At 48.7% G+C, this 28,000-nt stretch overlaps 8 protein-coding genes across 8 annotated transcripts; 3 read left to right on the plus strand and 5 right to left on the minus strand.

Moving 5' to 3' along the window:
• Nucleotides 1–730: 730 nt before the first annotated feature.
• On the minus strand, nt 731–2,177 carry HOO65_050709 (uncharacterized protein; the record flags this gene model as incomplete). Its single annotated transcript, XM_071003365.1, has 4 exons — nt 731–1,152; nt 1,226–1,290; nt 1,361–1,845; nt 1,908–2,177. The coding sequence occupies 4 exons, from the start codon at nt 2,175–2,177 to the stop codon at nt 731–733; spliced, it is 1,242 nt and encodes a 413-aa protein (XP_070858768.1).
• A 6,081-nt stretch (nt 2,178–8,258) lies between these two features.
• Nucleotides 8,259–12,997, minus strand: HOO65_050710 (Structural maintenance of chromosomes protein 4; the record flags this gene model as incomplete). The annotated part of the gene is made up of 2 exons (XM_071003082.1): nt 8,259–11,915; nt 11,990–12,997. 2 exons carry the CDS (start codon nt 12,995–12,997, stop codon nt 8,259–8,261), a joined length of 4,665 nt encoding a protein of 1,554 aa, XP_070858769.1.
• A 635-nt stretch (nt 12,998–13,632) lies between these two features.
• Nucleotides 13,633–14,723, plus strand: HOO65_050711 (Protein ELYS; the record flags this gene model as incomplete). The annotated part of the gene is made up of 3 exons (XM_071003466.1): nt 13,633–13,780; nt 13,873–14,111; nt 14,184–14,723. The coding sequence occupies 3 exons, from the start codon at nt 13,633–13,635 to the stop codon at nt 14,721–14,723; spliced, it is 927 nt and encodes a 308-aa protein (XP_070858770.1).
• A 479-nt stretch (nt 14,724–15,202) lies between these two features.
• On the minus strand, nt 15,203–16,495 carry HOO65_050712 (uncharacterized protein; the record flags this gene model as incomplete). Its single annotated transcript, XM_071000998.1, has 1 exon — nt 15,203–16,495. The coding sequence occupies one exon, from the start codon at nt 16,493–16,495 to the stop codon at nt 15,203–15,205; it is 1,293 nt and encodes a 430-aa protein (XP_070858771.1).
• Nucleotides 16,496–19,064: 2,569 nt separating this feature from the next.
• Nucleotides 19,065–20,507, plus strand: HOO65_050713 (chitooligosaccharide synthase NodC; the record flags this gene model as incomplete). Its single annotated transcript, XM_071000999.1, has 1 exon — nt 19,065–20,507. One exon carries the CDS (start codon nt 19,065–19,067, stop codon nt 20,505–20,507), a length of 1,443 nt encoding a protein of 480 aa, XP_070858772.1.
• Nucleotides 20,508–21,451: 944 nt separating this feature from the next.
• HOO65_050714 (Cytochrome b2, mitochondrial) lies at nt 21,452–22,710 on the minus strand (the record flags this gene model as incomplete). The annotated part of the gene is made up of 2 exons (XM_071003411.1): nt 21,452–22,286; nt 22,388–22,710. The coding sequence occupies 2 exons, from the start codon at nt 22,708–22,710 to the stop codon at nt 21,452–21,454; spliced, it is 1,158 nt and encodes a 385-aa protein (XP_070858773.1).
• A 2,312-nt stretch (nt 22,711–25,022) lies between these two features.
• Nucleotides 25,023–25,838, plus strand: HOO65_050715 (J domain-containing protein 1; the record flags this gene model as incomplete). Its single annotated transcript, XM_071001000.1, has 1 exon — nt 25,023–25,838. The coding sequence occupies one exon, from the start codon at nt 25,023–25,025 to the stop codon at nt 25,836–25,838; it is 816 nt and encodes a 271-aa protein (XP_070858774.1).
• Nucleotides 25,839–26,020: 182 nt separating this feature from the next.
• HOO65_050716 (Glutamyl-tRNA(Gln) amidotransferase subunit B, mitochondrial) lies at nt 26,021–27,943 on the minus strand (the record flags this gene model as incomplete). Its single annotated transcript, XM_071001001.1, has 1 exon — nt 26,021–27,943. One exon carries the CDS (start codon nt 27,941–27,943, stop codon nt 26,021–26,023), a length of 1,923 nt encoding a protein of 640 aa, XP_070858775.1.
• Between the last annotated feature and the right edge of the window lie 57 nt (nt 27,944–28,000).

The following is a 28,000-nucleotide window of genomic DNA, read 5'->3' on the forward strand; positions in this document are numbered from 1 at the left end:
TTCCAACCCACAATACCCTGCCCTCCAACTCTCCATCTCACATGGCCTCTCTCGGCCGAGCGCTGCAATGGGCCATGGCCAAAAACCAATAAACTCGTATAAGCAGTGCGCAAGGAAGAAAAGGCTCGGGTACAATACTGCATTGAGTTAGAATAAGATTCTGGGGAAGAAGGGGAAAGCCCCTGAGCTTGAGCTCCTCTGGCAAAAGAGAGAAGTGGCGATTCCGTTGTTCACGTGACACATGATAATATGGATGGATGCTGACTGACCAAGCCAAATCTGCAGTTTGCTACGAATTCTGGAGGCAATATTGCAAGGTCAGAGAAAGAGTGGCAGTGAGAAATGCAGAGCAAAATCAGGTCATGATTAAAGAGAATGAGAAATAAGAACTGCCTCTCCTGAAGCATGGTTAGAAGAGAAATATAATGACAAGAAAAAAAGTAAGACGTCACAGATAGCCACCAATAATGCACCCAAGGGATATCAAACCCTAACCCTAGATGGAATAATAAGAAAAAAAACAAGAGTAAACCCTCCTTGCCGAGCCCAGCAGTAAATAACAAAACAGAAGAATAATAAAAGGAGCAAAAGAGAGATTTCGTGAAATGCAAAATTCAATCATTGTCTCCGGAGGCCGGAATTGTGGAGACCTAGAATTCCGGAGATCGGGGCCCTCGGAGCCCCGGAGAAAAGAAGAGGAAGAAAAGAAAAGCACGGGCCGCTAGGGCTCTTACGACTTCTTGACTGACTGCGGGCCCAGCGGATGTAGCGGCATGGTCGACACGCTGCTAGGCAAGCTGCGCTCGCTGATGTTGGTCATGCCATAGACATCTGGGATTTTGGTCTTGGTACCGCCCTTGAGCGAAGAGATGGCATTGCTGAAGCTTGATCGCGGCTTCCCACCAGTGCCATCCATGCCAACGCCGTCGTGCATGGCAAATGCGTTGCTGGTGGTTCCAATGCCGTGGCCATGGATATGGCTGTGGTTGCTCCGGCTGTGCAGGTTCTCCGGGTCCGTCTGGTTGTAGCCACTGTTGCCGCCGCCGGTACTGACAACTTCTCGCACAAGAACGCGCATGACCGGGATCGAAGCAGCCATGACGGTAACGCTAGTTTCGGCAATACCCCAGATGACAAGATGGGATCCGTCGTCTACGGGGAGGGGGAGGCGGTGTTAGTGAGAGAGCCGGAGAGGGGGGAGGACACTAATACTAGTGCTACTTACAGTTGAAATCAGGCGCGGCGAGAACGGGCAGATACGAAGCCTTGATGAAGGCAGACACTCCAGCACTACACGCCAGAAAGAATAACTGTTAGCAAGAGGATCCTGACTCGAGTGACACACCTAAAGGCAACTTACAAAACACCCATGCTCATAGCTGTAGCCACACCCAGCTTTTCGCTGAGCTTCATCTGCAGGCCCATGACAATCTTCCACGGCATGAACGCCAGTGTAATGTCAATAATTCCCGAGTAGACCGACACCACAATGTACAGACGCACGACAATATACGGGTCCCAGCAACTGCCCTTAACCATGGGCTTCCAGGCCTTCTCGAGGGGGTCGCAGGGCACCCAGAAGAAAAGGGCGACAATCATCATGAGGATGTTGAGAGTGATGACAATGAACCAAATGGACCACCGCATGTGAGGCGTCGCAATACGGTACAAGGTCATGGCGAACGACGACTTGGACCAGGCCTGGCCGGCAATGGCAAAGGTGACGGACATCAGACCGGACAAGGAGAGAATGTTGGCCTCGGAGGGGTCAATGGCCCAGGCATGGCGGCCATAGCCATGGCTGATGGCGATATCAGTGAGGATAATAGTGCCGAGAACAGCAAGCTGATGAAGGCGTAGCGGGTTAGCAAGAAGAGGACATCAAAAAGCAAGGAAAGCAAACCTACCCAGGAGGCAATCAGCAGGTAGTCATCCCAATACAGACCACGATGCTTGAGGAACTTGCAGTAGACTCGCAATGATAGAAACACCAGCGACAGTCCTCCAAGGATCCAGCACGAGGCCCGAAGACCAGGACCGCGGTTGTCGTTATAACCGGGCCGTAGCTTGGCATCAGCGTCTAATACAGCAGTTCCGTTGACATCACCAGCGCCGGCAGCTCCGGTAACAGCACGGGCAAAGAGCAAGCCGGCGTATTCTGAAATAGCCTCTGCCATTTTGTGTGAGATTGGGGGGAGAGAGAGAGAGACAGAGAGAGCGGCCCCGAGAGAAAATAGGATCGAGAGGGAGAGAAGGGGCTGCTTCCAGGGAGGGCCGGAGAAGGTAGGCTGGAGATCGATAGACCGATGCAAGCGTATCGAGTACGGAAGCGGAAGCTTATTATGAGAACAGTGGCGAAGATCGAAGAAGAGACGAGGCAAGAGACAGACCGCAGGTGTGGGAGACAAAAAAAAATGTAGACAAAGCCAGCCCAGTGAACTATAAAAAGGAAATATGGGAGGGGGAGGAGAAAAAGAAAAGAGAAATAGAAAAAAAATAATAAAAAAAGAAAATACTTCAAGCACGAGAAATCAAGATCGACGAAGCTTGTTCTTCACACCAAGGGAGAGATACAAGCAGAAGAAGAGAAGGGCAAACAAACAACGGATACAAGCTCTCAAATGAGTAACGAAGAAACGGCAAGATGAAGAAGAGACTCAGAATATATAAGAGAGGAGAGGGTAAGAATTAAAGCTAGAGGTCAGACTTGGCTTAGATATTAGAAAGGGCCCGGGCACTGTCTCGCCTTTGTACTTCCAAGCCCCAGGTTTTGCTCCCATTCTTATTCTTGACTTGTTTGCTTGGCTTCACTTGGCTCTCTCTTATTTTATTTATTTTATCTTATCTCCTGGGGGGGAGGGGGATTCGGGCTTTGGTCTTCCTCTCTTGATAGACCTAGCTCCACGACGATCAGCTATGGGCTAAACAAAGTTGTTGCGGGTTTAAGCTGTTTGTTCTATTATCACCTTTTTTTTTGTATTTACATATTTTATATGATTCTTTGGGGCCTAGGCGACTTTCTAACTTGTCTCGTTCTCTTCTCCGGGTGGGCATGCTAGCCTTTCCTGTCCTAGTGCTCGTCCTCGTCCTTAGTTTGTCTTGTTTCTCTTTCCCTCTCTCCTCTTGTCGCTTGGACCCCAAGACCAGGGGACCCTTTTTATTCTCTGGCTCTCTCTGTCCGTCTCTCCCAAGCGTCTAGGATTAAGCTAAACTGCAAGTGCTCTTGTCTTGTCTGGTCTGGCTTCTTGGGCAACTTGACTTGTACGTTTACTTGTGGCGCTTGCTTGGGCTTCAGGGCGGTGCTCTGAGCTCTTGTGTGCTCAGACATTCGCCCGATTCCTCTCTAAGGATGGGCTTGCTTTGAGAGAAAGACTAAGACGAGTACGGGAGGAAATGCTCCAAGAAGACAGGGGAAATGGAGATAGGGGGATGAGGATAAGATCTTGGTGCCGTGAGATCAAGAGCTTGAGACAGACACTTGCTGGTGCTCGCAGTTTGGTGGTGATACTGCGGATTGGACTTGGCGGATTTTCTTGTTCTACGTGTGTTACTCTTTTGCGCAGGGCTGAAGAATTCCCCTTCCCACCCCTTCCATCATCTTTCGCTCTCGTCCTCGCCTCTTCGGTCTTGTAACAAGAGCACGAACCCCATGGGCCTAATACGTAACCACGGTGTTACCCTTTCCTTCGTCTATTGCTTGTAATACCACCTCGTCTTTATGCTGTATAACAATACTGCCAACTACTGCCCTCGCCCTCTCTTTGCTTCTGGTCTGGCTCTTCTTTTGCCTCTTTCCCTCGTCTAGCACGCTGCCCCCTGTCTGCCCCCTTGCCCTGGTCCTCGTCTCTGCGCTCTGGCCTCCTGTTCTGCTGCTCTCGGGCCCTGTCCCTTAGTCCTTCACGTCTTGATCTAAAAAATCACATATAAATCCACACTGAGCCTGCCTTTGCCACCTACTCTGGACAGGGGTATTCGGGGAGAGCCGTGGGTTTAATACAGGGGATGGCAGCTTTTTAGTTCAGTTCAGTCTAGACAGACAGGAAGTTGTCTCCGTTCTTGTCTCTCTCTGTCTCTGACTCTCCACCTTGGGCCTGCCTATTCGTAGGCACAACGGGTTATCTTTCCTTTTGCTGTTCGCAAGGTCTTAAGCCCAGACATCGACGGCGCCGAGAGGGGGGCTATTCATTATTGTTATTATTACTATTATTATTATTATCCTTAATTTTTTCTTCTGTTACTGATAGCTAGTATTCGCTTTTTTATTCCGTTTGTTTCTTTCTTGTTTCTTCTTCGTCTCTTCTCTCCGTCTTTCCTCTCCCCCTCCAGCAAAGCTAACAACTCTTCCCCTCCCAAAAACATCGTCAGCCAAGCCGGCCATACTCGCTTTGGCCCGCTATCCTCCTCGGTAGGAGAGAAGAGAGCCAACCCTTGTTCGTCAGGTTCTATCAGTGATTGTATGATGATTCATAGAGTAGGGTTTGCTGGCACCCTGTGGCGCTGTAACCCTCGGGGTTTCTTCTTCTCTTTCTCCGTATCTCGCTGCTCTTTTTTTTTTTTTTTTTTTTTTTTTTTTTTTCTACTTTTTTCTTTTCCGTTTCTCGTTTACTCTGTCAAACTTGCTGCAATACTACAGTGTTGCCTGCATTTTCCCAAGGCGTCCCAGGGGCCCCTACCGCCAGGACAAGAAAAACACCAGGACTCTCCTTTTTATAGCTTCGTAGGAGGAAGGAGGAGACGATCATAACTTAGATGAAAGGAATACATGTGAAGGAATACAAATCTCCAACAGCCTCGTAGAAAGGATTTCTCATGCGGTACTCTCTCAGTAGTGTCAAGTTAGCCACGTAGTATTGCAATCTCAAGAACCAGACTATTGCTTGAACCAAAGTAAGCCTGGGAGAAGAAGACGATGTGATAGGTTTTTCTTACCTTTTCTTTTTCTTCTTGTGCTTGCTTACTTGATTTTCGCATTGGCAGTATCTGCAGCATTTCCTCTTCTTCTAGACCCTCTATGTTCCCTCATTTTGTGTGTCTTGGCAAGAGCTTCTTTTTGGGTTTGTTATTCCCATTCCCTCCATCTTGCCTATTTCTCTTCTGATTTTCTCTCATTTTGACTCTGTCATGTTTTAGGTCCAACCCATCTTCTTCTCTCATTATGATTTCTGCCTGCTCTTTTTTTTTTCTTCTTTTTTTTTATCCGACCATCCACGAGATTGGGTTTCGGGTTGGTGTCTGATATTAAGCCCAAACAAGGTGTCGAGGAGATAAAATGGGGAGAAAAAAAGAAGATGCCAATAACATAGGCTATTTAAAGAACAGCAAGTAAAAGAGAAAAAAAGAACAGGGAAAAAAAGCATCTGAAGGCATCTAGTCGCACAGCATAGCATTATCAGAGGACTAGTGACAGGAGCGCCATGTCCAATCTCAATTCAGACTGGTCTTCATCTTACTATTTCATTCTTGTCAAGACTAATATGGACTGCTTTTGTTTCTCCAATAGCGTACGGTAATTACCTTGGTTATCTGGACTCGACCTATGACTCGAGGGGCTAGGACTCGGGACTCGACGAACAAGGAAGCAACGAACAAACACTCGGAAAGTTGGAAAGAACGAGAACAAGGAAGTTCCCATACAAAAAAAAGTTCCAGAGAAAGAGGAAGGAAGATGCACTTGGATATGACCCACTTTCCTCTTTCACGCCTTATTACTGTTTACGGAACGCATGTTTTGGTAAATTACGATAAAAAGCGTACTTACAGCAGAGCCAGGCTTTGCACTGCAGTTGGCCTGCTGCACCACCTGCAACTTGTTTCTCTTACACGCAATGGGATGGGCTTCCTTTTTTATTTTTTATTTTTTATATTTTTTTATTTTTCCCAAATCATCAGTCCAACCAGACGTTCAGACGTGAGAGCTTCTTCCAATCTGCCGAACCCCCCAGCTCTAAACAGGAAAGAATGCCCAAAAAGATCCGAAAAGAACCCACAAGCCTCTTGTGATTCTTTGTTCCCTATATTCGTACCATGAACCAGATTTTGTGTGTGTGTGTGTGTGTGTGTGGGTGCGCGCATATGTGCCCATGTGTCTGCACCTAAATTGCTAGGCTTCCAAGTATAGGCAGAGAACAAGTACTCGGCGCCATCAAACGTTATCGTCACCCCTTTCCCGTTGTCTAGCTACAGCGTGTGAAAGAAGCAGGCGGCAAACAGCCGGTATGCAATAACAGCATTAACCTGGGAGGGAAACTGGTAGACTATTGCCGACCCCAACCCTATATTAGTGCAAAAAAAGTCCCGGTCTCCGCTAAGCAGCCTTTATTTCCCGGGTTTCTGCAGTGTTTCATCGTCGCATGTTGTGCAGCAGCACGGCAGTATGAAGAAGAACAAAAGAAGGAGAAGAAGAAGAAGACTGCAAAGAAGCAATTTTGCTAAAGCCCCGCGGCTCAGAAGCAACCTGACCCGACCTATCGTCGCTGCCTTGGGTTGAGGAAAATCAAACAAAACGACCGAATTATGGGTGTTCCTGACCCGCAGCCAGTCCGACCACACGGACCTTCGCCGGCGGCGACAGCTCTGCCTCTTGTTCTTTTCCTCGTTGCTATGACCCTTCTGTTTCTGCCCTAGGGTTTATGGGGCCTCGGATCGGATGGTTTGTGCCCTCTTGGAGGGAGGGGAGGTCTTTCGTTCGCCTGAAGCTCAGCTTGAGGTTCGTGTAGTTGTTCGTGTTGTTTGTTCCTTCCGCATGGCCCTTGCTCCCGCCGTGTCTTGCCTCGCCTCGCCCACAATGTCATGAACAAAGTTTTTTTTTCTTCCCTTCAATATCGCGGCCGAAAGGTTTTTGTTAGACGAAGAGGGGGTCTGTTTCTTTGTTGCCTGTGCTGTTATCACAAAGTTCCCATTCATGCTTTTTTTTTTCCTGATGTTGGGTTTTGGATGGGACCATCGGGTACAACTGAGAGTCCGCCAACGTTTGTTTGTCAGATACTACGTAATGTAGCAGCAGAAGCAGTAGAAGGTGGAGGGCTTTGCTTCTTGTTTGTTCTTCTGCTGTCTGTGCTGGCTGGCTGGCTGGCTGGCTAGCTAGCTATGGCTAGGGTAGGGTAACAAGAAAGAACAAGAAAAAAAAAAAAAAAGTACCCTTAAAGGTAGACGGACCGACGGTAGAACTAACTACTGACTAACAAACCTTGTGGTTCACCCTAGAAAATTTTGTTTCTCTGTCCCCCCTCCTTTCTCTCTCTCCCAACTCCGCTGTAATTTGTATGGATGGCTCAGGCCCTAGATATCTGGGCCAAGTCGGTTGAGCCTCCCTTGGCTCGTGGTCCTTCCTGCCTTAGACCCACGCTTTGAACCTGCAACTGAACAAGCCCTTGAAGAAGAAGCCCTGGAGACCCGCTTACCCCTTCTCTTTCTTTTTTGGTTGTTCCAGGTTACTGCCACATGCCATCTTTTCATTCGCATGCGCCCGGCACCGTCAGTCGTCCCATTGATTCTTGTTTTCTGCTCCCTCGTTAGAGAATGCCCCTCTTGTCCTTTGTCAACGCTCAGGGCCAGCCAGAGGTGGAGCCAAGTAACAAACACTGCCTGGTTTTGCCCTCATCTTGCTCTTCTTAACTTGTGTGTTATTCCTCTGAAATGAGTTCCTGTTTCCTATGAGTTTGATCTTTGGTAGCCGCTTGGGTGGTAAGCTCAGCCTAGCATGCAGGTTCGGTTCGCTCTGTCTGTTTTGCTGCTCTCTACTCTCCAAACATGTGCCATCTGTGCCTGATTTGAAGCATGCTAAACTGCCTCTTTTTTGCTCGCTGCTACTTAGCCGCTTGGTTAATGTGCGAAAAAGGACGTGTCTAGCCGATATGCTTATATGCCGATATGCTTACCCGCATACGATACATGGAGGTGTTTCTGTTTGCGCTACTTGCTATAAGTTAAATGCTTTGTCATGGCATAGTAATCCATAGCCGCTTTGGCTCAGACCTTGTCTCTGTCTCTTTTCGTACATTTATTTTCAATATTTTAAATGCGCCTTGGCCTTGGGGGGCTCTTGGACATTGCTTGATTTATAAGAAAATAAAAGGGAGCCAACTGCAGCAACACAGACCATGCAATATTGAACGTCGAAGAACGTATTAAACCAGAGATTAACTAAGAACAAAAGGTCGAAATATCAGATATGGAACCCTATATATATACATAACCCTAAGCACAGGTAGCCGCAGCAAACATCTAGACGCCACCACTGCCCGTCAGCCACACCTCTACTATCGCATCACTAACGTTGTCTGGTTGCCTGAGCCTCCGAGTTGCTGTGCTTGAGCACGCCCCGGCCGCCGCTCGATGTAGTCCTTATTCTCAATGGTCACACTCTTGGTCATGTGATTAACCTTGTAGACACCGACAAGGCGGGCTGCCAACTCAAACATGTTGTTGCGCAGCGAGATGACGATGAATTGGGCGTTCTTGGTGCGTTCTTTGATGTAGTTTGCAACAATGGAGACGTTGCGGAAGTCAAGAGCCGCATCGATCTCGTCCATGACATAGAGCGGCGTTGGCTTGTAATGATGGAGGGCAAAGACAAGCGCCAGAGATGACAGCGTCTTCTCACCACCCGAGAGGTTAGAGATGTTCTTCCACGACTTTTTAGGCGGCATGACGCTGAATAAGATGCCCTCGCTGAAGGGGTCAAGTGAGTCGACAAGCTCTAGCTCGGCATTGCCTCCCATGGTAATCATCTGGTACATTTCCTTGAGTCTTAGCGAGATGGTGCTGAAGCCTGCCATGAAACCCTCGAGTCGCAGCCGGCGGAGATCATCGCAGCGCTTTTTGGCTGCGTCGCGTTGTCCCACAGCAGAGGCAAGATCTGAAGATCGTGCTGCATGTTCGTCAACGCGGCGCCGGTATTCGGCAAGCACGGCGAGATCAACGTTGACTTCTTGCGTCTTTTCCTCGAGGGCAGCGATTTCGCGCTTGAGTGTATCCTTGCTCATATCAGCCAGCTCGTCGCGGGAGTATCGGGGGAGTTCCTGGGGCTGTTTGGAGAGGGCAATTTCCTCCCCCTCTCCTTCCACCTCCCCTCCTTCGTCAGCATCTTCTTCTTCACCCTCTTCATCCTCGTCCTCCTCCTCACCGTCGTCCTCCTCCTCTTCTTCCTCCTCTTCCTCCTCCTCATCTGCATCGCCCATTTCCACATCCTCATCCTCATCGTGTGCTACCTTCCTCGACTTCTTCTTCCCTTTTGTCTTCTTTGCTGCGCTTCTGCGCACCACAATCGGCCCAGAGCCCATCAGGTCTTCGATGTTCTGCAGCTCTAGTTTGCTTAGTTTGTCCTCCCAATACTTCAAGTTGCGCTGGTTCTCTGCTAGGACCTTTTGGTTCTGCTCAAGATTGTTGCGCATCTCAATCTCCACGGCTCTTGTCTCATTTAGCTCGGTCGTTTTGTCGTCTAGCTCAGCCTTGAGTTGTGCCAACTCCTGCTTCCTGCCGACCAGAGCCTCGTTGGCCTCATCCACACGGCCCTTGAGATCGCTGGCGATTTCGTCCTGGTTGGCAATCTCGCTCTCTAGTGCGTCTAGATCATGGGTGGCTGTTTCAAGTTCTTTGCGTGCTTTGGCCTGGTCGCGCTCTAGCTTGACAATTTGCTTCTCGGCTTTGGCCTTGCGCACCTCAGCGTTGGAAATTTCCTCGTTATTGTCTGAGATGTCCTCCTTGAGTGCATCGACCTTGGCTCGCTGGGCACGTAGCTTCTCTCCACCAACCTCCATGATCTTGTCCTGAAGAGCCTTGATCTCCGCTTCGACACTGGCCGTTTCACCATGTAGCTTTTCAATATCACTGTTTAGCCGGGCAATCTCTTTTTCAAGAGCTGCCATGCGGCTATTATCGGCCGTGTCTGATGGCTGGTGCTCCTTGCCGAGCTCCTTGATACGACGCGCTGTGTCGGCCAGGTTCTTGGACATGCTCTCAATCTCAAGGCCTATCTTCTGCATCTGTGTATCTAGCTGCGGAATCTCGGCTTTGACGCCTCGCAGCCGTGTTTCTAGATCGCGCATGTATTCTTGGTATTCCTGGAACTTTGTCTCAAGAGCATCGCGGTCCTGCTCGAGCTTGGCCACAACATCAGGAGATGTCGATGCTACCATCTTAGATGACATCAGACCTTTCTTGACCGTTGTGCCACCACCAGACATGGTACCTGACTTGTCAATCAGCTCTCCAGCCAGCGTCACCACCCGCCAGCGCTTGGCACCATAGGCAATACGGTTGGCCTGCACTAAGTCTGTAGCCACTAGAGTATCTTGGAGTGCATGGTAAAATGCCGGCCGAAACCGGGGCTCCTTTGGCTTGACTAAATCAAATAGGCGTGGTGCATCCTCAGGAGTTTGAATGGCGCCCATATCACGAACCCGGAGTTTGTCAAGACACATAAAGTTGCCTCGACCGAGGTTTGTCTTACGTAGATACTCGATGCACTGCTGGCCGCCCTCGACGGTGTCAGTAACAAAGTTATCTAACGCACCACAGGCAGTTGAAATAGCCACATCGTACTTTTGATCGATAACGCCGAGATTGCCCAGGCGCCCATGAAAGCCGTCGATCCGACCAGACTCTTTCATTCGCATCAAGGCTGTCAAAACGTTGCCTTGCGTCTGGCTCTTACTAAGGTTGGATCGCGCTTCGTCGGCTTTTTGCCGTGCGTTGGAGATCTTGGCCCGAACTCGCGGTTCCTGCTCGCTTAGAGACTTATATTCGGCCTCGAGCTCCGTCACATCATGTTCTAGCTGCGCTTTTCTTTCTTGGCACTGCCTGAGCTCTTCTTCTTTTTCGCGTCCTGCGTGTCTGATAGACTTGCCCTTGGCTTCTAGTTCGGCCATAGCAACTGCACCAGCATTGGCCTTTTCTTGTAGCATGTTGAACTCGGATTGGGCCACGGCAATGGCAGACTGTTTCTGGTTGATTTTGTCTATCCAGGGCTCTAGTGACTTTTGTAGAATGGCAATCTTATCTGAGTATGCTTGAGTCTTGCCCTTGAGGCCATCACGAATGCGACCTAGCTCGGCTTCTTCCTTTTGTATCTGGGCCTCAAGATCGCCAACGGTCGAGGACCGCGCTTCGATGTCGGTAGCACAGACTTGGATGGTTTCACGGGCCTCAGCCACTGTCTGCTCAGCGTTTTCAATGCTCTTGTCTAGTTTGGCACATTTGTCCCCCAAGAACTTGCGTTTCTCATCAAACTTGACGCGTTCTTGTTCAAACTTAGTCATCTGCTTGACCAAAGCTTGCACCTCTTCGTTGGCAGCCTCAAACTCGGCATTGCCTTTGTTGAATGCCTTGGTCAAATCCTTGATCAGCTTCTCGCTGCCATGATGCTTCTCTAGCTCGGCATTGAGCTCAGCCGAGATCTTGGCAATAGCCTCTTCACTGACAGCAATGTTGTCTTGACTGTTGGCGATAAGGATCTGGAAAAGAGCTGCGCGCTTCAAAGCTAGCTCGTTCTCGTCATGGACATAGGCTAGAGCTAGGTTCTTCTTGTCTTCCAGATTATTTTTTTCCTTTTCAACGTGCTGCACACGGCCGCTCTTTTCCATACAGATATCATTCAGTGTTTCGACCTCGGTGGCCGACTCTTCAATGGGCGTCTTGTATTTGGACGTGCCAATAATGTCTTCGAGATACTCTAACAAGCCGTCTTCATGCTCGTTACCAGCCTTGGCCTTCATTTGCGCAATAGACTCAACCTCGCCCTGAAGAATCAGAAACCGCTTGTGATCGAGATCGACGCCACGGTCACGAAGCAGAGTTGTCACGGTGGTGAAGTTTGATTCACGGTCGTTGATATAATACTTGCTAGAGTTGTTCTTGAAGGCTTTGCGGGAGATGATTAGCTTCGAGTCAGGAACGACATCAGAGCCACCACCAGGCTTTCAAGGAGAAAAGGAATATATTGTTAGCATAGGCTTAAATAGACTAGGACACGATGAAAGTATAGACTCACTCTATCTAGCACCTCTTGGAAGTGCACGGCAACCTCGCAATGATCTAGGTTTGGGTGCTGCGCTGAATTGTGAATCAAGGCTGAGATCTTGCCCTGACGCATCTTGCTTGCACGGAAACCAAATACGAATAGGAGGGAGTCAATGACGTTTGACTTCCCCGAGCCATTGGGGCCAACAACTGACGAGAATGATGCGTGGAACGGACCGACTTCTTGGCGGCCAGCATAGCTCTTGAAGTTATTGAGGATTAAATATGTAATGACGATACGGGGCTTGGGAGTATTGTCCTCCACGGCGAGCTGTGGCATGGTGCGGGCCTTAAGCACAATATCCATGGGCCGCTCTAGCACAGTGTCCATGGCTTTGATGGGCTTGAAAGGTGACTGAGGACTGGCCATTTGCGATGACGGTGGCCGGGCCATGCTGAGGTTGGCCGTGTCGCTGGCGCGCGGAGAGCTCTCGGCTTTGATCTGAGGTTTGGCGGGAGATGAGCCGATGTCGGTGCTGAGCGGGCTAGACTCCGACTTGACCAAGCCAGGCAATTCAGAGCCTGCACCCGATGTGCTGCGGCGGGGCTTCGCTGTGCGGTGAAGATTCTGACTTTCTTCTTGCAGCTGCATGGTAACCTCGTCGGAGGCATCGACTGACATACGAGACTCATCTGGGGCCTCGGACGGAGCCATGGAAGTATCAGAGGTTTCTGATGGGGCTAGTGACATGTTCGACACATCGGATGCTTCAGAAGCGGCCATAGAAAGCTTCTTGGAACGGCCTCGCGTTGCTCTAGAGGTTGGCGGTGTGGTGGCAGTAGAGGTAGACACATTAGAGGCTAGAGATGTGCGCGAACGGGTCACTCGCCGTGATGTGGTAGGTGGCAGTATGCTAAGATCGTCTTCGTCGCTATCGGGGGGCTGTTGCTTGATGGCTACTGAAGTGTTGGAAACGCTGGATTCATCGTCGTCGGAGTCGACAATGCGCCTGGCACCACGTCGAGTGCGACTTGACATAGTGAGGGGGCTTAGTAAAGTTTGCGGGGGGCCTTGGGGATCGGTAAATAATTAGTTGGTGGTGAAGGCCTGTTGGTGGGGTCGCCGAAAGATTGTTTGTATGAAGCTGAGTTGACTGGAAACTGAAAGAAGAATTGACAGTGAAGCAAGGAGGGGTATTCGACAAGCCTCTGTGCTTCAGCACTGCGGGGAGAGAGGAGTAAGGACAGGGGGAACGAGATCTCGCTATATGTATGTAGAACAGGATGGTGACATGAAATAATCAGTGTATGTTCAAGATAGACTGTCAAGAAATGGCTTGAGCAAATCTCTGCAACTCAGCTTCTTTCATATATTCTTCTTTGTTGGTACATTGGTTTTTTAGTTGTTGACAAGGCGAGCAAACTAAGCCTAAACTGGTAGCCCTGTAAACAAACCCCCGTCCTGCCCCACATATCGATAGCAATAGAGAACGCCACATCTGTCGCACACTGTGCGCCATGATTTAGGAACGCGTTTATGAGGAAATGTGGCGCAAGCTTATCGGTTATCGTGATCTTTTGTTGCTATGGTACAAGCAACGCCTGGCTGGTCAGTTGCCGTCTTGCTTGTTGAATCGCAGACATCTCTAGTTTTCCTCTACAACCGCACACGCTATGTTCGACTACCACGACTTTACCCAGGTCTTTGGCTCTGACCCATTTGTTGACCGCAGCCAGGCCACCGAGGCTGAGGGTCTGCGCAAAGGCCTGGATGGCGCTCTCTTCATTGACCGTGTTCTCAAGGCCTTGGGCATCACTAGGTGTGCGTAGCCTCTCGCTATCTCTAAATGCTATTTTCTAGGCAATGCTACTAATGACCTTATAAATGAATTATACTGACTCTCGAGCCCACAGCTAAAATCTATCCCCCGAAAACCGATACGGCCCTGCGTAATCTACATAAGGAAGTCTGTGAGGCTAACATGAGTGTGCATCACCGACTGTCTATCTTTTTCTATGCGTTGCTGGACTTGACTCCCCAGCGACATCAAGCAGCCGACGTAGCTGTTGTTTTTGCTGCTAAATCAGGGCTTCCACGACGGTACCAAACATTCATGCGAGGGCTGTATTATCTTGACAAGCACCAATTCAACGTATGCCTAGCTTGATTCCATATTCATATAACCCGCTTCTCCTGCTTTATTGCTAACCTCGATCTTAATTAGCGTTCTCTTGAGTTCATCTCACATCCGTCCCTCATCCCCGACTTCTCTGACGATATCATCATCGTGCTGGCTCTCAATGCTACTGCTACTCCCAATGCTGACTATGCCCTTGTCCTGACTTACTTCACTACCGTCCAGCCTGTGATCAAGTCCTCGCGTGCGCTCGATTTGCTCCTTACCGCCATGGCACGCACCAGCGTATCACAGGCTCTTGGCTACTCGCGAACCTATAGCGGCCCAACACGCAAACTACTTTTTGGCAAGCTGATCTCTGCTGTTTTGGGCGCTGATGGAAGCAAGGCTGATGCTGCATCAGCTGCTGAGCTGGTTAGTGCAGTACTAGATGCGGATGAGGAGCAGTGGTTTGAGCAATATCTTACACATGGGGACGGGAAAGCGCTTAAAAAGGCTCGCGATACGATTGTTATGCGCAAACTTGTCACCGGGCGATACCAAGAGGCTGTGGCTGAAAGGGGAGTGAGTAGCCAATGGGGTGGTGTATTGGAGGGCGTCAAGAATGGACTGGGCGGTCGGGTATAACGACCATTATTTGCTGGCATTGGGTTGCTATTGTTTTCTGTTTTGATGGCCTCTACGGACTTTGTTTTCTTTTATATGCTAGCATGGTTTGGCTTGGTTAACCGCTTGTTTTTTTTTAAGAATTTTTTTTTTTCGTCTTGTGTTTTTTATTATTTTCAGCTTGGGAAAGCTTTGGTTTTATCTAGATATTATTAACTTTGGTGGGAAAATCCATTAATAAGACCAGATGAAATTGACTGGTCAACATGGATGAAACAACATGAGAAGCAAACTTGAGCAAATGAAACCAAAACAAACAGAAGTGAAGACTCAGCGACAGCCAGCATCGCCGAGCAGCAGGAAAACGCAGTAACGCTAAATGACATGAAAACAGAAAGAAGCGCAGAATGAGGCAAAAAAAAAGAATAAGGGAACATCTCGCCTCATGGCTCGATAGGGAGTACAAGCGTAGTAACCACACCCTGTCAAGCTCCGCCATTTCATAAAAGCGTTGCCACTAGGCCGATGCCAGCTAGTGTAACGGCCCCCACGATTGGCCAAACAATGGCATTCACCAAGATCGAAGCTGTTCCCGAGTTCTCGTCATGTGGCTCATTCACCAGATCGCCCTCACTGACACTATCGCTGTGTTGACCATCGCCGCTTTCGTCGCCGCTGTCGCCATCATCATTACCACCATCACCACTACTACCACGAGTGTCATTGTTTTTCCCGCCGATGTTACTGATGACAGTTGGGGAAGAGCTTAATTTAGAGCTAGAGCCGGCTGGGGGCCAGGTCAAAGTGGTGATGGTAGCAGTAGTGGTGGTGATCGAGGACACTGAGCGAGTGCCAGAAGCAACAAAGGAAGTGTCAGTGTTACTGCTACTCGGTAAATTCGAAGTAGGAGTTGCAGTGGTTTCTATGCTAGTTGCAGAGTCAGATGAGAGAGTCTCGGCTGAGAGCATCACTGACGTTGATGAAGCATTGTCGGAAGTGGAGATTGAAGGGGCCGTTGTCGGCTCTGTAGAAGTAGTAGACGCTGCATTGGCGGGAATGACAATAGTGATGATGGGGTTTCCAGCAGCGGCTCCAGTGATAGTTGTCGTTATTGCACTAGCTTCAGCGGCTGTTGGAATCGCACTAAAGTCGGGCGGGACGAGGCCATACAGAGTGGTGCAGGCATCGCCAGACTCCGGAGCAGTAGAGACGACAACAACACCGCCTTGGCATTGTGTAAACGTGACAGTCTTATACTCGGAGGGAATCTCAGCGGGCGCCGTCACCACATTCAACTCAGCACTGGTGGTTACTGAGGATGAAGGAATAGTTATCTGGCTCACTACTGGCGACGGCGCCTCGTTAATATCGAGATAAGGCCTGGACGAGCCGCTGGAGGAAGAAGAGGTGAAATCAGCGAGATCAACAACAGAAAGATCAGTCGGTACTGGTGAATTTGCTTCACGGGGCGTGATTGTAGCATACGATACCTTGGAGGTCACTTGAGAGTAAGCATTACTGGAAGGCTCCATGAGAGCCGAAGGGCTAGTAATAGCAGAAGTAGATCCAGAAGAGAAGTAAATGGTGTGATTTGGTGAATTAACGTCAGCCCGGTGCACTAGAGGAGTAGGCAGGGTGACCAAAGAAGTGGCAGTCAATGTGGAAGAAGTGGGAAGGGGACTGCTAGGAGAAGAAGATGAAGAAGGAGAAGAAGACACAGAAGGAAATGGAAAAGAAATAGAAGAGATGTGGGCGTGAGCAGCCGGCTTGGAGCCAGGACATTCGGCAAGCATGATTGGGAGAGCATAGACACCCGTAAACGCAATCAGCAAAAACGTAGCCGCTACAGAAAAAAGCATAGAGAATAAATGAAAGATAAAGACTAAGGATTGGTGTTGGCAACTAGAGGGGAAAAAAAAAACAAGCTTGATTAAGGTGGGAGTTTGGGTAAAGCTGAGTTCTCCAAGAAGAAGAGAGAACTGCCAAGCATCGGATACTTCAGAAGAAAGTATTGAGATGAAGAGAAGCAGGAGAATGTTTTATGGCACAAGATTAGCAGACGAACAAAAGGGTCACAAGAGACATGGTGAGTGTAGGCGAGAGTCTTATTTATACTCAGAAAAATGCAGAACTCTGGATGTTCCGATGTGTAGCCGATGTAAGTCATTTTTGGATTTGGTGATTTTTCCTTTCACCGCTTTTGGCTTTGCTACAGGGCAACAAGATTTCTGTTGGGGTTAGCCTGTACGACTTTTTTTTGGGCCGGTAAAACTGCCTGGGTTTTGAACAATAGACTTAGACCTCTGAGCAAGTTCATTTCAAGTTGCTGACAGGTACCATGACAATCAAGCCGCAATGATAGTTGCAAAGGATGATTATAGCTTAAAGGCTTGCAAAGAACAAGGAGCTTAAGTGCTGTTATCATTCTGTTTTAGGCTAGCTGTATTGCAGTAGGTAGTCTGTCATTAAAATGGTGGAAAAGGCACACACTAATAGGGGGATTATTAGTGTACATATCTCCATAATAACAGCTAAAGAGAGCCAATCTTGCAGAGGGCAACCCAAGCTAACACACTGAAAGAATATGAAAGTACACTATCAGCAAGAGTGGTGGGTGAGATGGTGCCAACCAAGGAATAGCAAGGACCTTGGAGATCCCAAACAGATCTTGTGGTGCTAAGAAAATGACTCACACAGAAACCAGCCAAATTGGTTGTCTGGGCTGAGCGAATGAGCGAGGAGGGCGGTGAAGACAGGTGTTGAAAGCCTGTTTCCGATATCGTTTCTGACAGGCAGAGTGTTGGGAGACAAGCCCTCTTGCTGTTTTAGTCCAAAAAGGCTTTTGCTTGCTTTCATGTTGCCCAGGAATTGCAACTCTGGCCTGGCGAATTGATGAAGTTGTGAAGAATCAAGAAATAAAATATGAGCAGGAATAGGTTTGATGATGAGAGGAAATAAGGAAAAGAAATCTTTGCTGTTAGGAAAAGAATACTCTTGGAATGTGGTGGCCAGTTGCAGATTCTTCATAATGAAGCAAACGGAGGTATAAAGAGTCTGTTGTGCGTTTGCTGTCCTTAGACTTCTGGCCTTTTGAGCTTGAAGCTGCACAAAACTTAGGAAGGCGCTCTTCTTGAAAAATACACATGCACACAAAATGCAACCACAAGGTAGCATTTCCTTGTGATGATGCCTAGGTGGTACAAGAAAAAGGGCTAAACCTAATTTGAATAATGAGATTGTAGCCAGCAGGCGTCAAACTTTGTTTGGTGGGTCTGTGTGCCCTTTGTGTGCCCTGTGTAGATGGGAGTGGGGGCGTATTAGGGGAGGAGGCCCTACCTCTTCAGCTTGTACTTGCCTTGTTTTTCCTTTTTGAAGTTTATGTAGCTATGGAATTTATTTTTTGTGCGTCCAGAACCTTGATGTCTGTGGCGTTGTGCTTTATTGGCCATTGTTGCAGTGAACCCTAAGGAGGGCGGCCTGAATAAAGGGATAGTTGATGTTGATATCGCAAAGTCAGCTACATATCACTGGCTGGTGGGATTGTTACTTTAGGCCTCAAGTTGCTTGCGTTTGGTTCTTTTACTAAACGAACAAATCTTCATTCGTGCATCCTTTGAAGAATAATCACCTGGAAAGGAATGGAGTGGGATATCTTTGTTCTACCTTCTTCCCTGTTCTTTGAACCCATCTCTTTTATCTTTGGCGCCTTTGGTGTCTTGGGCACATGCAGGTTTGTCTTGCTTCTGCAGTGCCACAATCACAACATCTTTCTGTGCGCCGGAAAGCCATTCCGTGGCTTAAAAAATAAGCTTAAAGTCTTATGTGCATTCTGTGATCTGATGTACCCGGCACGCAGATGAAACGCGCGATGTTTAAAATTAGGTGAAAGAAGACTGACGTTAGTACGAGATGAACATCCGATACGGGTAAGGCGTATATAAAACGAGATTCCATAGCCTTCTTCTCGATCAAAGTATGTTGAAAGGCACTAAAATGAATCTTATTGTTTTGAACAAAGCCTATAGTGGCTTTGTCTATTATCCTGCTGCCATGGAACAAAGGTAGCAAGACTTTCGAGGCTTCAATCTTTGCAGCCGGACAAGGCCGATGAATGGCTTTCTGGTTGCTTGGTGAGAGAATAGGAATTGCTTTCGGGCTTCCGAAACCGAGCCTAAAGGATACTTGGTTGCTGGCCACGATGATAAAACAAAGGCTACGACGGTGTATAAGAAGTGAGTGATCACGATGAGTTTTGCATGCTCATAACTTCCCCCTTCATCAATTTCACCTTGCAAACGTTCTATTTTCACTGCCAGACTCTTCTTTTTCATACTAACTATTAACATTAGGACCACTAGGAAAATGTGGACCATCTTCTACTACCTTTCTTTGGCTCTGGTTTGGGCTTACCAGTTGGCCGAGCCGCAAAACTGGCCCTTTATATTCGTTTTTTGTTTCAAGTTCGTGCGGGCCATCATCCACCAGTTTGCCTACACTTTCCTCAGTCGTCCCTGCCCCATCCCAGCTAACCCTACGTACCGAGCTTCCGATGCTACTATCATCGTTCCAACGGTCGATCCGCTGAACGTCGACTTTGCTGAGTGCATTCGGACAACTTTGGAAGCAGGCCCTGGCGAGATGATTGTCGTTACTGTTGGTAAAGGCCTGCTTGCTTCCCTCACCCAGGCCATGGAGAAGTACCGGGTTTGTTTCCCTAGCACCAAGATCCGTGTCTGTGCCATCGATGAAGCCAATAAGCGCAAGCAGATATCCGCTGTCATTGCCTCTATCTCTACTAAGATCACAGTTCTGGTCGATGACCATGTCTTCTGGCCTTCTCGTAACTTTCTCACTGCTATTGTCGCCCCCTTTGAGGACCCTAGTATTGGAGGTGTTGCTACTATCAAGAAGGTCCGTCGTACTGCTCCTGGACACTTCAACTTTGCTGCTTTCTGGAACATGCTTGGAGCTATTTACCTAGAGCGCCACAACTTTGAGATCCAGTCGACCAACGCCATTGACGGCGGCATCTTTGTAATTTCGGGCCGAACCTGTGTCTACCGCACCCAGATCTTCCAGAACGAGTCTTTCCAGCATAACTTCACCGAAGAGATGTTCTTCTTGGGCAAGTATGGTCCCCTGAATGCTGACGATGACAATTTCATTACCCGTGAGATTGTCAAGGCTGGCTGGAAGATCAAGGTCCAAAACCACCCGGATGCAAGGATTGTGACTACTGTGGGCACTTATCCCAAGTTCCTGTCACAGTGCCTCCGCTGGGCTCGTACTACTTGGCGTAGCAATCCGGCCTCGATGTTCACTGACGATAGAAGTTGCTGGTGGCGCACTCCATGGACTTCTTGGGCTGTTTTTGTCTACACACTCTTCAACTTCTCGCTGGCCATCGACTCGACCCTGATGTTTGGACTCACCCGAACTACCTGGTATGCAGATGCTGACTCTTCGACGCGTATGTCTATGCTTGTTGGTCTCGTTCTCTGGATTTCCGCTTTCAAGGCCCAGAAGCTGGCTGCTTACTTCGGCGATCACCCCCGCGACATTGGCATGTTCCCTTTATACATCCTTTGGGCATACTACCACTCGTTCATCAAGCTGTACTCAATGTTCACCTTCTTCGATGTGGTATGGGGTGGCCGCGACCTAAGCAAGGTCTCTAGCAATAGCAAGGATGCAACTCTGGCAGCGACCACGGTGACCAGCAGCGACAGGGTACAAGGGATGCGAGGAACGCCTATTTCGGATTGTCCTTGCGGGATGGACAGCGACGACGATGATGAGTTTTGAGTGCTCCTGGCTGCGCTGATGTGGTGGGTACTAAAGTGTATGAATTTCCATTATAACTAGCTTCATGGCTTCACTACTAACACACATCCTTTCAATATAGGGCGTTTTAGATGACAATCATGATAATGAAAAAAAGCTTTGATTTCTATTGATCGTTGGTATGTTTAGTTCCCCTGTGACTTACGCAACCCACTAAAATAAATGTGCATAAATAATTTAATGATTAGTATTTTAATAGCAGCTTAACTGCGACATTAATGAGCCATGACGACTTCTTCTAACGACTCCTAGGCTTAAAGCCATTCTGACACGATAATGACATCCCGTTCACGACAGACCAAAACCGCCAAATCCGCACTCTCCCCTCTTCCTACAAAGTTTCATCTGTTCTTTTTTTTTCTGCGTCTCTGTTTCATATTTTCTTGGCCTATGGATTTTTGGCTCTTGGCTATTCCTTCTTGGTTCCGCCCGGGTGATCGACTTGACATTGTACTTGACAGTCTTAATTTTGTTGTCATGTAAGTGCTTCTTTTCCTAGCTGACATCATCTAATAGGTCAATATTGCTGCCTCATTTGAACAAACCAAAAGAGCCCTGTAAGTCAGTAAATTGCAGCCTATTTAGCCGACACTTGTTCCTATGAAGACGTACTTTCTCGCTTCTAGGATTACATCCGAATTTCGATTCGTCACATATTACTACACGTGTCTCACATGTTGGCAATGGAAATGGTTACACACATGTGCGGAGGCACAAAGCCACCGCTTCAATACTGTGCTGTTTGGACGAGGCGTTATGGGTAAATGTAAGTTTAAAATACGGATAGAAGTGCAGGTTTGCGCACGAGAAGGGCCGAGGCCAATTCATAAGGTATGTACAAGAAGAGAAGGGAAATAGGAAACGAGAAAAAGGCCTACCCTCACTAGCACCCAGCCACGCCTCCCTTATGAGTACCAGTTGTTGGGTGTCCAGTTCACGTAGCTAGCATCAATCTTTTTGATGTCTCCTACACCCAGATTCGCCGCATCGTTCATCAATTCGTTGCGGAACAAGGAAATGGCTTTGGCCACGCCTTCCTTGCCGTAGATGTTGGAGAACATAATAGGCCGGCCTAGGCCGACAGCCTTGACACCTAGAGCCAGCAATCGCAAAGCATCTGAGCCATAACGGACACCGCCGTCAGCTAGGACTTCAATCTTACGGAAAATGGATGGATCTTTCCTGTAGATCTCAATAGCGATTTCGAGCGGAGATGGCGAGCCATCCAAGTTGCGACCGCCGTGGTTCGACAGAATGATCGCCTTTACACCATGGCGCACTGCCGCTTGGGCGTCTTCAACGGTTTGAATGCCCTTGAGAATGATAGGTAGCGACGTCATGTTGGTGAAACGATGATAAACGTCCCAAGTCAGTGTGATGAAGCGGCTGTTAGCTGAGCCAACGGAGAAACGTGACGCGCGTTGGCGCGATGGCGAGCCAGGTGCGTCAATAGTCCAGACAATAGCCTTGCCTCCTGATGCAGCTACACGGTCGAACAGGATCTGCGTTGCAGTAATGTTATCATTTGTGTATAGCTGATTGAAGATGGTCTGACTGGTACCACGTGACGCAGCAAGGTCTTCCATGGTCTTGGCTGAGAAGCCAGATTCCATGTACAGGATATTGGCGTCGTTGGCGGCTTGGATCAAGTTCAGCTCAGCGTCTGGGTGGGCATAGTCGGCTCGTGCACAAGGACTAATGAAGAATGGCGACGAAAAGTTATGGCCCAGAATAGTGGTGCTATGAAAAAAGATAAAGGTGAGTATTATGGTGTGTATTGTGGTGTGTAACACTTGCGGGGCTCCCCCCAGTGGCAGATGATGGAGATTTAAAGCACTTACGTCAGCGACGACTCAATGCCCGTAATGTCATTGGCAAGTGTTCGCGGCCGCAGGAGATAGCGGTTGAACACCTCGAGATTGTTCCGGTACGACCACTCACCGCCTGCTCCGTTACGGTAGTACGTGTAGTTCCGAGTGGGTAAATACTTTTCAGCTGCCCACTGGAAGTCATTAAGTCCGATCATGGCATCCAGAGGTGGGAGCGTGCCCGCTGACAGGTCGCCGAGAGCGAGATCAATGCCAGTATCAGGCTCTTCAAGGAAGGGCCGGGCGGCAGAGGCAGTAGAAGCTAGAAGAATAGCTGAGAGGGCTGTGAGACGCATGGTGAAAACAGGGTAAGTAAGACAAGATAAATGTATCTAAAAGAGCGGTGGCTGATGGGTAGGGTGAGATGGTTTAAAGAGAAGAAGAAGATTGACGAGACTCGAGCCTAGACAAGTGCTGGCTGCGGTCTTTATATCATTACTGTCTCGCTCGCCCAGCTTTTCAGTCTCGTAGTTTTTTATTTCTCCTTTTGCAGCTGGTATCTGATGCGCTAACTCTTCTCTTTGCTTGGCACTTTACTTAGGACTTGGATTAGCTTTCCGAGTTTCTTGTCTACTTTGTCCGCCGATGATCCTCTTTGTATTACTTTTTATCCGCTTAGCACTTACACGCAACTTTTGGCCGCTTTAGGTTTTTCCTCGTGTCACTAGCTTTTCCTATTCTGCCCTTCCCATGTCTCAGGACCTATATTCTCTGCTGCTATCCATGGAAGGGGGGATGAGGACAGAAGGGTGAGGTAGAGGGGTTGACCGGAGTCGTCTTCTGCTTACCAACACAACAAGCTTCTAATCTAACGGCAAGCTCGGCATCAATCAGGGAGGCTTCTTGCTACGTGAGGATGAAATGGTGAAAAGGAGCAACAAGGTTTCCAAGAAATGCAGCCGAGGAGTTGTCCTATTTAGGCTTCAAGGCCGCTGGGCCTTACCAGGCAAGCAAAGTACCGGATCCCTAGCAAATTTGTTACTGCGGAGTTTCTAAAATTTGTATAACGGTAATTGCTAGTGACTTTCCGTCTATCGCGGGGCTTTTACCTGGAGGATTGGTGTGTATTGCATCTCCCGCGCGCCTATGGCCATCCTTACAGTACTGTGAATGCTTCTCTTACAGTCATTCTATGCTTACTTGCATACGTATCCCTACATGTGTAATCTCTTTCTAATTCTTACATTTTGTCTCCGTCTAACAATTAGACAACAATAATCCCTGCGGTCAAAATTACATGTAGTACATACCGTGTCCACGTCGTTGCCGTCAAACAGCTTTTCTCAAGCAAAAGAAAAGAACATGAGTTTTGGGATGGCCAAGCTGTTTCTTCAGAGATCAAAGGGGACTTGACTTGGCTGTGAATAGCGAGTTACGAGTCACAGCACACTCCTTAGCTGTGATTGTTGTGAGAGGTTAGGTTGATAGCGTGCTTGGCCGGGCTTTTGGACCGGCCCGTTACAATTCCACCAGTCGCTTTTGAAACAGGATTCCCATGTGACAAACTTACAAGACAAGGCCTGGATCTGAAGCTTGACAACTAGGCTAGTCAATCTTCCCTTTTCCCGCTCAGGATTTGTGAGGCAGGCTCAGCGTACGGCTAGTATCCTTTGCTATTCAGCTAATTAAGCATATGGTAAGGAGTTAAAAAAGGAATATCTATACTGCGACTGTTTTGTCCATCATGGCCGAAAGTACGTGACATGGGGGTCGAAGCATTAGCTTACCATCCAAGTACTTAGTATCGAAGTAGACACATTTAAGCGGTCCCATGACAGTGCAAGTGGCGCTGATACAGCAACAAGATGGCGGATGAAGAGGCAGTGGTGGGAGGTTATAGAGATAGACACACAAATACGCACACGTCAACATGATAATGATTTCGGCCCCTAGAAGTAAATACCCATTTAGTAGCGGACAGATTCTTCCATGTTCTTTATCTGACTTCATGACTTGCTTTTGCAAAATGAAGCTAGCAAAGATGAAGAAATAGCGTGTGTAATGTCTCTCGACATACGCGGAATAAACTAGAAAAGACAAAAGGACCGAATTGAATTCCTAATGCCAAGGAGTTTCTCCACGATCCGGGCAGGCAAACTTTGTCTCCGCCATCCTACACGCTGTACCAGATTCTGTAGGGTTAGAAATGAGATCGTTAGGGTTCAGGATACACTATCGGGTAAAAGTCGGCTATGGGACACACCGCTCTCCACTTCGTACTGACCTTCACTCCCTCCCCCATGTAGCAGCTGACACGCATTTGTAGAATCGCGAAGATATCTTGCTCACAATTTTCTCATTCTGCCGCAAAGACTACGCAACGACAGCTTCAGCCAATTGCAAATAGCGCAAACGGGCATCCCAGCCTTTGCTCTTAAACCAAAAACCTGTACGCATTTTGTCATGAGCTTCAGGGAAACAAGTTTGCTAAGCCATCATTGTGTACTGGGCCATTCAGTACCTTGATTGAAGATCTGCTTTTGTACACCAGAGCTTCTGAATACCCCCAAAGTTGCAAAGTTGGGGCCTTATTTCATCTGTCTGTCACAAATATTGTTATATATTCCCTACGCATATTAACTGTCCTCGCGTCATCTCGTCCGCTGAAATGTCTTTCTTTCTCCGAATGTCCCCAACCCGGGCTGCTCAGAGCACTGCACATCAGTACATACGCTGCCTGAGCACCACCGGCCCGTCTTTCCACAACTCCGGTTCTGATGCCCCTGTCTGGCCAACCAAACCCAACCCATCGCCCTACGAAATCTTCAATCTCTCGCCTGACAGCGTCTATGATAAGCGCCTTTTTGCTGCCCTCGTCAAACTATACCACCCTGACCGCCGCCATCATACTGAAAGCACTATAGACGGGCCTACTCGATTGGATCGCTACCGTCTTGTTGTGCTGGCTAATGAACTGCTGTCTAACCCTGCGAAGCGCCGTGCGTATGATACCTACGGTCTTGGATGGGTAACTCCGGGTGCTGCTCACTCTGGCGGCCCTGCAGCTCCAGCTAATGCGCACGAAGCAGCGCGACAGGCAGATCGCCGCTGGCATTCAAGCAATGGAAACAGCGCGTGGCGAAACGCAACGTGGGAAGATTGGGAAGCATGGCATGAGCAGCAAGCGGGCTCTACTAGCGCGGGGGGCATGAAGCAAAAGCCGGTTTACATGTCAAACGGGGCGTTTGCGACGCTGGTTGTCGTCCTCATTGGTACGGCAGCGATAATGCACTATTCGCATATGGAGAGCCAGTCAGCTTCGCTCCTGCATTCGAGGCAGAAAGAGAACCAGCGAATCATGACCATGTTAGCAAGCAGGGAGAGAGCAGCAGCCGATATGTCACGTGAGGAGAGGCTGCTTTCGTTCATTGAATCGGCAGGCTACGAAATGAAATTTGAGGAGAAAGATAATTGCATGCACTAAGACATGAGAAGGGACGAGGGGGATGAAAGGGCATAGGATGCTCCGATGTCGCCATTGTCGCATGCGACAATAGAGAGTTACTGTTTTGTTTTGGTTTTCCAAGTTGTGTTTTGCTATTGGTATACTTCATCATGTTTGAAATTACATATTTACATTATCCCATTACACCCTTGACAGCATTGCTATCGTTCTTCCCGTAAATGCGCCCCGCGAAGCTCGGCGAGAACCTCCCGTAGTGCCTTTTCTGCGTTTGCTGGGACCATGTTCTCCAGCGGTCCGTTGCGAAGCATATCACCCAGCAGCCACATCACCCTGCCTTTTGGCGGCTCATTTGTTTTAAGCAACTCGTAGCTACGTGGCGCATTATTAGAAATAGCCTGTTCTGCAAGTTCACGGTATTGCAGAGCATCAATCTCAGTAAACCACAAATTATGTTTTTCAAGATACTCCGATAGACCAACTCTGTGCGGGGAATTGCCGGATGTGTTCTCGACTTCTAGTCCGTCCAGGAAGATGATGAAGAATACCTCTTTAGCTACGCCTAGAGTGATCCTACCGTTGTGGAGATGGTGTAGAAGCTCGGCTAGGTGGTCGACTGACACTAGATCTGCCATTTTGTCGGGTGTGGCACTGGCAGCTTCTGCCGTAGCATCAAGGCCCTTTTCGGCTTTTGCTAAGCGGCCGAACTCATGAAGGACCCAGTTGCTTGCTAGTAAACTGAGTTTATGATCGATAAAGTTGTCCCCCATAGCTATGGGGCTAGATTTTGCTTGGAGTACGTGAAGAGCATCAACTACGTTGTAAAAGTACTCTAGCCTATCTTCGCTGGCGGAGGCAGTCAGGGCTAGGGCATCTTTGAGCTTCAAGCCAAACTTGGACATAAGCATGTCGATCTCGGTATCAGGCGTGGCTTCAATGGACTGACGTAGTTCCTGAATTAGACTAGGCGCGATCATCAACGGAGGCAAGTCTGCGTCTGGCATATATCTGTAGTCTACTTCGCCCTCTTTGCCACGTAGTCGCCGCGTTTCTCTAGAGCCGAGAGTCCAGCCTCGTGTCTCACTGGCAATATTACCTCCAGCTTCCAGCTCGCGGATCTGACGCTTGCGTTCGGCAATGATGGCATCTTCAATGGCCTTGATGGTGCTTAGGTTCTTGATCTCCGTACGAACACCGAGTGGCGTGTTGGCTAGGTCGTCGGTTCGTCTAACTGAGACGTTGACATCGGCTCGCAAGCCGCCTGACTCCATACCTACAACACACACATCAAAGGCTTTGAGGAGAGCTTGTACCTTTTGTACAAAAACAGCGGCAGTGCGCGGGTGATGCATATCCGGCTCGGTGATGATTTCAATTAGCGGCGCTCCTGAACGATTAAAGTCGATCCAGTGCGTATCGCCTGGCTGTGATAATGTCTTAGCCGTGTCCTGCTCTAGCTGTACTTGCTTAATTCGCACTGTAGTGCTCTCTCCATCCTCGGCAGCGATCCCATCGCGTGCCTGCAGTTTGATATGACCAGCCTGAGCAAAAGGCTCATAGTATTGCGTAATTTGGTAGCCTGCAGGCTGGTCCCACCAAAAGTAATGCTTACGATCGAAGCGACTGATAGTATTGATAGTGCAACCGAGAGCTAGAGCAGCACGGATAGCTGGGATGAGCACGGGGGGCTGGAAGAGCGGCTGACTCCCGGGGACGGCAAGGTCAAAGGGGGCAGCATGCTGGTTGACACAGTTGTGACTGGCGGGCTGTGGTGCGACAGAAGCAGCTGAGAACAGCTTTGTGGGGGAGTTGAGCTGGGCGTGGATTTCAACACCCACCGTCAGTTCCCAGCCATCGACGGTTTGTGTGCTAGCCTTAGAGTTGGATTTTGCTTGTTTCTGGCGCTTAGCCTCGTCCTTCAATCGCTTGCGGAGCGGGGCCGGGACAATGGTGGCTGCAGTAGCGCCGGGCTGCTCAGACAATGCTTCTTTATGAAGGGCCTCGGTATGGAGAGATGCTCGATGGGTTATGACTGAAGTCGTTAGTAAAGCTGAAAGATGCTGCGATGACCTAGCATACGCAGCATATCGCGTAATGTGTCGCAAGGACACCCGCTGGATATGCATTTTCCAAAAGAGTGCGACAAAGGGACCAAGTCACTTGGGCCCTGTCAGGTCCATTGC

Source organism: Ceratocystis lukuohia, assembly GCF_044167205.1.
Source record: "Ceratocystis lukuohia strain C4212 chromosome Unknown Supercontig5_pilon, whole genome shotgun sequence".
Classification (NCBI taxonomy): Eukaryota; Fungi; Ascomycota; class Sordariomycetes; order Microascales; family Ceratocystidaceae; genus Ceratocystis; species Ceratocystis lukuohia.